An 11,322-nucleotide genomic window follows, 5' to 3' on the forward strand; every position below is an offset into this window, starting at 1 on the left:
CCCTAAGCAATTGGGGTTAAGTAACTTGCTCAAGGTTACACGGCCAGGTGTTTCTGGGTGGATGCTAAGTGTCTGAGCCCGGGATTCGATCTCCAGGTCGTTCTGACACTGGAGCCGGTGCTCTTACTTGCTGTGCTACCTGGCCGCCCCTCATAATCCTTTTCAATGTTACTTCAATCCAGCTAGTTTACCTTTGATGAAACTAAAGCTGCTGGAGTTAAAAATTTGGTCCAAATAACTTAACTAGTGGCCAAATGTAGAATATTTCTATACCTTCACATTTGAATCATGTATAAATTTCATAAACCTTGTTATAGGGAGTCAGGTTCCAGGGATTATGTCTCTTACATGTATTAGTCAACAATCATGCCAAATTCCTACTTATCAGCCATCTACATGACTCATTACCATATTAATTCTCATCCCAAGTTTGAGACAATCAAGCTGCATGTTGTGATATTTTCTGACAAAGGATTATAAACAAACAACTTATTTCATTAACAGCTTAGCTCTGATGTGCCATCCAAAAAATAACTATTCCTCAAACGGTCTCTCTCTCTCTCTCTCTCTCTCTCTCTCTCTCTCTCTCTCTCTCTCTCTCTCTCTCTTTCTCTCTCTCTCTCCTTCAATGCTCCCACAGACTTCATTGTAGATCAGTCACTTTCTATCTAATTAATTAATATGAAAATAAATAACAGTAATACACATTTAAATACTTCAAAAATGTTAAAATAAACCCTTAGTCACCAACAAATGTTACCTGCAACTGTTGACTTCTCAGCTCTATAATAACTTCCCCATCACTCACCTCTCTTAGGATGTTAAAATCTATTGTTAAGATGTTTCTTGGCAGGAACATATATGCCTTAAGCAATTTTACATGAAAAATCCTGAAAAATGCTAAACTGTCACTCTCTACAGAAATGTCATTCTTCTTAAAGAAAAATAAAAGGAAGGGGCAAGGGAAGAAGAACTTGCTAAATATTTCAGGTGGTTTGTAAATACATTATTTTATCTTCCCAACAGGCATGTACTTATTTTCTAGCAGGTACTACTATTGTTATAATTTTTGAGTTTAGTAAACTGAGTTAGACGTAAAGTGATTTTTCCAGGAACACAGAGCTAACATGATACGTTGGATTTTAATTCATGTCTTCCTGACTCTAATCACAGTATTCTATCTACATTCCCACTTTTCTGTCTGTGAGAGTGACTGTAGAAGTAGGGGTTACAGAAAAAAAAACCCTTTTTTTCTGCCCCAAGCCTCCTTGACTCCCAGTTAAGGATGTGTATTGCACTTTCCTGTCTTAGGTTCCCTGTGGAGTATGCAGTGACAGCTGTCATGCCGGATTCAGGAAGATCCCTTTGGAGGGGAAGGCTATCTGCTGCTTTAACTGTAACCGATGTCCAGAAGGGGAGATCTCCAGTCAGATGGGTGAGTTTCTGCAGGGAATGCCCTCATCAAAGCCACTGATATAAACAGTAACCAACAGTAACATGGAAGTCTGAGTAAGAGATTATAAGAGACCAATGAGGACTAGAGGAATATTCTAAAATAAGTACCCAGGACATGGTGCCTTTGAACCCCCTACACAATGAAAAGTGTAATTTTTAAAAACAGTATTCTCTTCTCTCTTATTTCTTTGATGAACTGAAATCAGTTAGCCTTGTCTTGGATTAAATGGTTGGTGTCTAGAGGGTATATAGATATAGGTAAAGGTATACATGTATTTGTGTATATGCATGTATATATATATGTATATGCACAAATGTATATCATACATGCATATATACATATGCACATATATACATCCACACATATACATGAATGATATAGAGTGGATGTCTGAGCTGGGTAGAATGATGTTAAGATTGAGTTAAGGTGAAATTTTTTGGGATAGGATCAATCTGCAAAGGCCATTAGAACAAATTTCTTTCATGTTCAAATACAGAAGAACAAACCATCCTGCTTTACTCCATGCTATTGTTATGGTTCTTAGTCCTTTTCCTCCCACCATCTTAACAACACCTGGGACTTCCAAATGAAATTTCAAGACTACCTGGAAGATTTGATTTGTGTTGGAGGAGACCATATTGTATGGGCTTTGAGGGTTAGCTTAAGCAAGGTAAAATCAGACACACGTTGCCTTCCAGCTACAGAAATAAGGAGGGGAGGAACTAAATCTTCACTAGGCTCTTTCTCATCTAGAATAATCTAAAATATAACCATTCAGTCTGTAGATTAGGGCTATTTTCAACAGGGTTCTCTTTCTTCTCTTTTGCATTCTCCCTCTCTATCACTCTGTTTTTATCTGTTTGTCTCCCTATTTCTTGCCCTCATTGCTTTCCCTGTGTCTCTCCATCTCTCTCTATGTCTGTGTGTCTCTGTCTCCATCTGTTTCTTTCTCTCTGTCTCTGTCTCTCTCTGTCTTTATCTCTCTGTCTCTGTCTTCATCTCTCTGTCTCTCTGTCTGTCTGTCTCTCTCTCCAGTTCTTTCTCTCTGTCTCAGTCCCTCTTCCTCCTCCCTGTCTACCTTAGCTACTGCTATGCATGATCTACTCCAAAACTGAAATCTCAACTTGGCATGTTGCTTCAACTGTGCTTTTCAACTGGGTTTCTACATCTGCAACTAAGGAACTTCAGAACATTTACACACAGAGAAATCAATCGGACTTCCTAGTTAAATCTGGGAAGAAGGAGGCTTTGGTAAGGAGTACTCACCAGTGAATCATTGATCCTTCCTTGCAATTGACTTAACAATGAAATATGCATCAAAATCCCACTTTACTGCTTGTTTGTTAACAGACTGCCTAAAGAAGAAAATATGGCAGATCCTTTAAAAGGCAGAATTAAAGCAGAGTTATTTTTCTGACTGAGAGATAAAGAGTACAACAGTCTACACAGAATTGAAATAGTAAATTATTCCAGAGGCAACTGAAAGGCCCATAGTGGATTTGAACAGATTTTTGCCATGTAACCAATGAGGTCATTCAAAGAACAGAATTACATTCTGTATGAGAGTAAACGATGGAAGGTAGAAAGAGATGAGATGATCATAAGAGCAGAATGGAGGGTGAGAAGGGAGAGTGCTCCCTTGATATGTTCAAGACAGGAATTATTGACCAAGGCCTTAGTGCAGTGGACAGACATCCTCTGGTTTCCCCAAATTGTGGGGGGACAAAGACAAGAGTCCCACAAATTGGGCAGTGAGAGATGAGCCATGATCTTCAGCAGTGAAAGGAAAACGGAAATCAGTGAACTCACTGATGCATCTGAATATTTGAGTGTTGCAGTAAGTGACATTGACTGAGGAAGGAACTTTGAAAGAAGTCAAGTCAGGAAGATTGATGGTGAACATGGAGAATGAGTCAAGGAAATGAATCTTTCAATGGCTAATTTTTAATGTCATGCATAATTTTTGTTTAAGATGTGGCGGGGAAGGACACTTTTCATTCTTCTGGGTGTAATGGAAAATGATTCATAGCTTTGACACTTTAACTTATGGGTCTGGTTGAAGAGGAAAATCTGCTAATAAAGAAACTAGTGCTAAAGCCTAGCAGGGTCTTCAAAAAACATCTTTCCCACATGCTCAGTTTCACATAGGAAACTCAGAGCAATTACATGACTCTGCGATGTCCATAGCCATCTCATTACTGATGCGCATATGTGTTCACTGATAGATAACCCAGTATTTTCTCTTTCTCCCTCATTGTTCAACTTCTATATAATTCTTGAACCACAGAATAACACAAAAGGCAACAATAGAAACACTAGTTGTAGAGAACACTGAAAGCCATAGGCCTTTGATTTTTGGACAGTTTAATCAGCCTGACAGGAGAGAGTAATAGGGTTGGGAATGGACCTGTGACTTCACTGCTAAAGGGAACTCCTGGATTTGGAATTGCCTCTACAGGAAAGTCATCAGGTTATCTGAGTCTTCTTGCCTTAGAATTCCCCAGAGTACTGAAGGGTTGAGTGACTTCCACAGAATAAGAAGAGTATATGTATCAGAAGCAGAACTTGAACCCAGGTCCTGGCTTGGCCATCAGTTGGCTATCACCTATGTAACAATTCACATGGAGCAACATCAGAAAATAAATGAACTCAGGAGATTAAGGAATGGGGTATAGTTACATGAGTCCATATACACCTAGACCACAGTACTTGAGGAGCTAATACGGCATCACATCTTGAGAGAGGACAAGATGCTCCCAGGACTCATCCAGTAGCATTGAATTCAAGCCTTGCCTTAGATTTTCAACTTGAGATATCGGGGGAAAGAAGAAAATAGAGAAAAGGCTTGTTCTATGATAAGATCCCAGAGGGCCTACAAAGTTTATACCATCCACTGATCTCTTCTACTGCCTTGATGTGGAAAGACATGGGTCTCTCCTGTGCAACGAGGTCGTTTTTTGAATTAGTGATGAGGATGATGGTGATGAAAATTATAAGAAACACTAATATTTATATAGGGATTCAACTTTGTGCCTTATATGTGCTGTGTCATTTGAACTTCACAACAAGCCTGTGAAGGAGTTGCTGTTACTGGTCCCATTTCACTGATAGGGAAACTAAAACAGACAGAAATGAAGTGATTAGCCCAGGGCCTCATGGCTAGTAGGTGTCTCAGGAAGAAATTTAACTCTAGAATTCTTGACTTCAAATCCTCTTCCCTACTCATGCCATTCCAGTGGAGAAGATAACATGAATGTATACACACATGCACATACACACACACAAAATAAGTAAAATGCATATGAACTAATTGTGAAAAAACTGGGAGCTGGAAAAAATAAAGAAAGATTAATGCAGGCAATCCACAAGTAGAGTTGCTGCACAACACACACTAAACCAATCTTGACATTTGATACTGAAGAACTGCAGTTTCCAAATTTATTGATTAAATGAATAGATTAAGAGGAACAGGTACCATCAGGTAAGTAAAAGGAATACAGAGAATCAATGTGATCTAAGCACAACCAGTGACAGAGGACGTGAACAGAGCGTGTGTAGCCTTGGGCGCCATATTACCTACCGCTGGCATTGTCTCTCAGCAAACAGGGAAGGGGGTTTGCATCCAATGAAAGCAGAACAAAATGGTATTGCTCTCATGATTTTTTTCTACATGGGGATATTCTTTGAATCCAAACCCTGAGCACTTTTTTGTCTCCTATAGATGCAGATCAGTGTGTGAAGTGCCCAGAAGGTGAATTTCCAAATAAGCAGAGAGATCGCTGCCTCCCCAAGCTTGTGACATTCCTGAACATGAAAGAACCCATGGGGATCACTTTGGCCTTTGTGGCTCTTTCCTTCTCTTTATTGACAGATCTGGTTCTGTGGGTCTTTGTAAAGTTCCAAGACACTCCCACGGTCAAAGCCAATAACGGACTCTCAGCTACATTCTCCTCATCGACCTTGTCTTCTGTTTTCTCTGTTCCTTGCTCTTCATAGGCCAGCCTACCCCTGTCACGTTTCTCCTCCGACAAACAATATTTGCAATTGTGTTCACAGTGGCTGTGTCCTCCATTTTAGCCAAAACCATCATAGTGGTTCTGGCTTTCAGAGTCATAAGGCCAGGGAGCAGGATCCGGATGTTCATACATCCTAGAGCGTCCAACTATGTCGTTCTCATCTGCTCAGGGATTCAAGTGATTTTCTGTGGCATCTGATTGGGAACCTCTCCCCCCCTTTCCAGAAGCAGATGCACACTCTGAATCTGGCCACATAATTCTTAAATGTAATGAGGGCTCTGCCTTTGCTTTTTACTGTGTTCTAGGCTACATGGGCTTTCTGGCCCTGGGAAGCTTTACTGTAGCTTTCCTGGCCAGGAACCTGCCTGATACTTTCAATAAAGCCAAGTTCATCACTTTCAGCATGCTAGTGTTTTGCAGTGTCTGGGCCTCTTTTCTCCCCACATATCAGAGCACCAAAGGGAAAGCCATGGTGATTGTGGAGATCTTTTCCATCTTGGCTTCCAGTGCTGGGTTACTGGGCTGCATTTTTATTCCTAAATGTTATGTGATCCTCCTGAAGTCAGGTAGAAATACCCAGGAACATATCAAGAATCAACAGGATTCCAGGGGCAAGCTTTTCTTCTGTAGCTCAATCTAATACTTCCATTTCTAGGAATAATAGGTTTGAAGATCAATTCTGGCACAGCCTATTTGTCAGTTGGGTAATGCTTGAACCCTCATTAGTATATTGTGAAATTCTTTCTGCCTGCTTTGCAAAATTCCACTTATATGGATGGCTTGATCCCCATAGTACAATTGATTGTTAATGTTTTGAAGATATTGCTGCTAATTCTGGTGGACTTAATGCAATGGGTAATACATAAGAATTCCACATTTTCAGAATGTTTGAAGTTCTCAGTGAAATCCCTTAGACAATGGGGGGATGGGAGGCCAATAATTATGATGAAATTTCCCATAAGTAGTGTAAATTCCCTTTAAAGATTCCTTGACCACAGGGTTCAATCACAACTTAAATGATTGGACTTCTAGAACCTTGGTGTGGTATCCATCTCTCCACAGTGTATGACTTATTCTGTACAACCAATCTCAACGTATCTTCTTTATAGATCTTCTGCTTTCATCCAATGATGCAGAGACTCAAAGATTCTTTAAAAATCATTAAGGACTTATTCATGCCAATTTACATTTGATTAATTCATTTATTCAGCCAAGATATGTTAACTATTTACAATTAGTTGGGGAGTTGGGGCAGACTTCTCATTCTCTCAAGTTCATATGAATCCTAACTCTCAATTCTCCTCCTTATTTTGGAAATTACTACTTAGGCTCCGCCTTCTTCCAGGGTCCTCACCTAATGTCCATGAAGTTGCTGCTCTTATTCTCATCTTTTGTCTTTGTTTTTCCACACAAAGCACAGCTGAGTACTTTTAATTCTGTTGATAAGTCTGTGGGAATAAATCTTTTGATATATAAATGAATGCATGAAAATTTGTTGTGTGTAGTATATGCTAGACACTGTGCCAAGTTTTTGTGATACACATCACATTATATTATAGTCCCTGTCATTAAGGAGCTTACATTTGGCCCAAGGACAATGACAAATATAGCAAAGTAACAATCCCCACACACCCCCAGTTCACTATGCTCTCCATGGTGCTCTGTTTGAGTCTTGGTTTTAGTAATTATGAGGATATGTTGTCTGAGAATATGAGAATATGTTGTCTAACTTTTTCCATTGTCAGGATATAGGCTTTCCTCATTCACATTAAATAGTGAATTCTCTACTCTTCTTATTAACAGTGTTTATGACCAGCATCTATGAGCTCTTAGAAAAGGTCCTGCAGTGGGAGGAGCCAAGATGACAAAGTAAAAGCAGGAATTTTCTTGAGCTTGTCCCCCAATCACTTTCTCTTTTTTTGTCTTTATTAATTTGCTCCCAATCACTTACACTGCCTGTAAAAATGAATAAGCAAATTTTAGAGCTAGAGAACCCACAAAATGACAGAGTGAAATACATCTCTAGCTAAAGTCAGTCTGGTAGGCTGACAAGAAAGGTCTAACACACCAGGCAGGGAGTGGAGCATAGTCTCACATGGGCCTTACTGGCACAGACTAGCTACACAGAACAGGCTGGAGCAGAACTGAAGGGTCTGAATCACTGGCAGCTGTGGCAGTTTCCAGACTTTTTGACCCACAAATGACAAAGAGAAAGTAAAAGGTCTGGAGAAACTGCATGATCTGGGTGAGAGAAGAGTTGCAATCCAGCCACTGCCCCTGGGGTGGCAGAGGTGACTGTGACAGCAGCAGCAACAGCAGCAACAGCACCTGCTTCCAGAGCTTCAAACCCACAGATGTTGGGGACCCAAGCAGTGGATCAAAGGGCACTTGCAGGAATCTCTTTGCTGGCATGAGGAAGGATTCTCTTGCTTTGCCCTGCTTGGATATGGGTCACAGTCTTGGGTGGTGGTCCTGGGGTGAGGAGGAGCACTGGCGTGGCAGAGTTTGTGGTGGCTGTGAAGAGGGAATCCTCCTCACAGTTCTGAGGCAGGTGCCTAGAAGTAGATCTGATAACAACTTCACACAACCCCAGAAATTTGGGACGGAATACTCTCCACTATCGGAGCAGAGTTCTACCATAGCAAAGAGCTCAAAAGTCAAGTAACTAGCTGGGAAAATGAGCAAACAGAGGAAAAGAAATCAGACTATAGAATCATCCTTTGGTGATAAAGAAGATCAAAACAGAACCAGAAGGCAACAAAGTCAAAACTCCTGCATCAAAAACCTTCAAGAAAAATATGAACTAGTTACAGGCCATGGAGGTGCTCAAAAAGGATTTTGAAAATCAAGTAAGAGAAGAGGAAGAAAAATTGGGAAGAGAAATGAGAGTGATGCAAGAAAATCATGAAAAACATGTCAACGGTTTGCTAAAAAGGAACCCTCTCCATAACCTCAACAAGCCCTGCCACTCTAGTGCTCCTCATCCCAGCACCACCACCCAAGCTAGTGACCCAGATCCAAGCAGGGTAAAGCAAGAGAATTCTGTCTCAGCACCAGCAAAGACATTTCTGCACTTGCCCTCTGTACAGTTGCTTGGTACCCTAAGATCTTTAGGCCTGGAGCTCAGGAGGTAGCTGCTGGCTGCCACTGCAGGCACTGCCACCTCTGCTGCCCCAGGAACAGGGGACAGACCCATGATCAACAGATTTCCCTAATGACCTTTTAGCCATTTTTGGGTTGAGAAGTCTGGAAATCACCACTGCTGCCAGCATTTCACTCTCCTGCAGTCTGCTCTGACCAGTCTGTGCCACTGGTCTGTGCCGATGTGGCTTACATGGGACTGTGCTCCACTCCCAGCCTGATGTGATAGGCCCTTCTTGTCAGCCTACCAGGCTGCCTTCAGTTGGTCATTTGTTTCCCTCTGTCTCTTTGTGGGTTCTGTAGCACTAAAGTTTCTTTAGAGTCATATTTTATAGGTAGTGAAGGTGGTTGGAGCAGGAGCTCAAGCTTTACTCCCTTCTTTTACTCTGCCACCTTGACTCTTCCCCCTTATTTGGGTCTTTAGCCAACAGCTCACCAATATTTCCTCAAGTCTATCACACCCTGATGATTCTCAAATGGCTCCATCCCTGCTTACAAACATTTAGAAGGTATCTGCTATGTGCTGAGCTCTGCACTGGGTACTGGAAGCCTAGAATGGGTCCCTGGGTAAGGCATGCATCTCAGTGTGGCTGCTGGATCCTCACCTCAGTCTTCTAGGCCTGTGCTTTACATTACCTTTGTTGTCCTCACTGGCATCTGAAGTTTGCAGATTGCCATGGTCCCCCCCCACAGGGGCTTCTGCCACAACCAGCTCCTAGGAAGGCTGGAGGTCTTCTGGTACCTGAATGACACAGCAGCTGCTAGAGGAGAGGCCCACAACTCATCCAAGTTAACATAGATCAGCACCTCGAGGTCCTTTATACACAAGAACTGGATCATAGAAACCTGCTGAGCTCAGGATAAGTCCCATGGAAATGCCTCCCATCAGTTAGAGAACTAGGAACAGAGAAAAGAGGACAGATGGTCTGAATTTCTGGAATATCAGGTTATCCAAAGTTGATCCTGGGCCAGTCATCCCTGAGAAAACTCTCAGAATCCTTGCCCAGCTTTCTGTAGGGGAATGAAGGGTGTGACAGTGAGTCTTGACCAGAGAGCTCCTGAGGACTTCATCCTTAACCTTCAGCCCAGGCACCCTGAATCCTCTTTGGATTCCCTGAGGACAACCACTGTATTGTGGCCTGCTCATCTCTAGGCCTGTTGTCATAAGGTGTGTGAGGGACTGACCTCAAGCAGCCTCTCCCAGTCTCTTGTGGCCCAAAGGCCTCAGGGCCTAACTCCACTTCCCTGCTAGGATTCAGGGGAAGCTAGCCTTTGGGGCATTCCAGGCACCTGGAGCAGGGCAGGGAATCCACTCACCAAGCTCCTGTGCCTATGGGAAGGGGTATTTTTAAAACCAAGCACAAGCAGCTTTCCAGAGGACAGCTGCTGTGAACAGCTTTCAAGATTCTGATTACACAGTATAGTGAACTCTCTATTTATTTGATAACAAATCAGAGAAAAACATTCACAGAAAACAAAGTACGTTTATTCACAATGTTCACAACTTAACAACTTAACACTAAAATGGCTACGTAGTTTTCACCAGAGTGGTCACAGAGTTTTAAGCAAAGCACATTCACTTAGTCAATCAAAAAGTCTTTAATTTAATCACAAAGTACAAAAGTTAAAGTTCTCCACCCCTTGGTCACAGTAAATCATAATATAAGTCAGTACACGGTATTCAAGTAAAGTCTTCTTTCGTCTTGACTCGAGGCTGGCTCTCAGCTTCCATCATTCCTCTTCCATGGTCCCAGCTCCTATCTCAATCCATCCAACTTTCACCTGGGTTCAAAGGCCAGCAGATCCCAGTTCCTTGTCCAGCTATTTGTCCAGTTCTTCATCCAGTTCCTTGTCCAGTTCCCATTCCATATTGAAGGTCACAGTGTCCAGTCCATCTTAAATCCTTCACCGCAGTCTGGCTTCTCCCTCTGCTTTCATTTGCTAGACTCTTCGACAAAAATGAGTTCCTCTGCATAGGGCCCTTGAAATTCTTTCTAGCTTTCCACAGTTCACCTGGTGAGTCTTTTGGGCTTCACATAAAACAAGAGGAATATCCATCTACTTACAGGTCTGACCCATTACAAAGAAACAAAGAGACACACTGAGGCCCCAGTAGTTCGTTCTCAGATACAGCCAGTGAAGAGGAGTCTGAACTGATTAGTCCCAGACTAGATAAAGAAAGGGAACAAAGGAGACACAGCAGAGAGTAGCGGGAAGGAAGGAACTAGAAAAATGGACTGAAGATGGAAGAATGAACTCCCATAAAAATTCAATTTTATTCTATTTTCAGTTCTGAATTCTCTTTTGTCCAGCCCGCCTCACTCTGCTAGGAGTTAAAAAACAAACAAACAAAACAAAAACATTACAAAAAATGCATTGTCAAGTGAAAGGAATTCCTGCTTTGGCCATGCCCCAAAACAAAGAAAATAAAATGTGGGCCTCACTCTGCACCCTGAGTTCATTTTCATATTTTTTCCTAATTTTTCTCAATCTCTCATTGATTTTTAAACATCTTTTTAAGCTCTTGCAAGAACTGTTTTTGGGTCACTTTATATTTTTCTTTGAAGTAGAAGCCATTGTTTTGCTTCTTTGTCTTCTTTTGAGTTTCAATTCAAATCTGCTCTGTCATGATATCAGCTATCAGTGGTGGGGGCCCATCTCTTTTGCTTACTCAATTTTACAAGCGACTTATTTCCTGGCCATTAACTT

The 11,322-nt window shown here is 41.7% G+C and overlaps 1 protein-coding gene across 1 annotated transcript in view; it reads left to right on the forward strand.

Moving 5' to 3' along the window:
* Positions 1 to 6,112, forward strand: part of LOC138167918 (vomeronasal type-2 receptor 26-like) — a 40,599-nt gene extending 34,487 nt beyond the window's left edge. Inside the window, 4 exon segments of the mRNA XM_069096887.1 lie at positions 1,312 to 1,435; positions 5,178 to 5,384; positions 5,387 to 5,682; positions 5,684 to 6,112. Coding sequence (XP_068952988.1) covers positions 1,312 to 1,435; positions 5,178 to 5,384; positions 5,387 to 5,682; positions 5,684 to 6,112 — 1,056 coding nt within the window.
* Positions 6,113 to 11,322: the final 5,210 nt, after the last annotated feature.

Source organism: Petaurus breviceps, unplaced genomic scaffold, assembly GCF_028583685.1.
Source record: "Petaurus breviceps papuanus isolate PSGF00001 unplaced genomic scaffold, PetGlider_PUasm1.0 328, whole genome shotgun sequence".
NCBI lineage: Eukaryota > Metazoa > Chordata > Mammalia > Diprotodontia > Petauridae > Petaurus > Petaurus breviceps.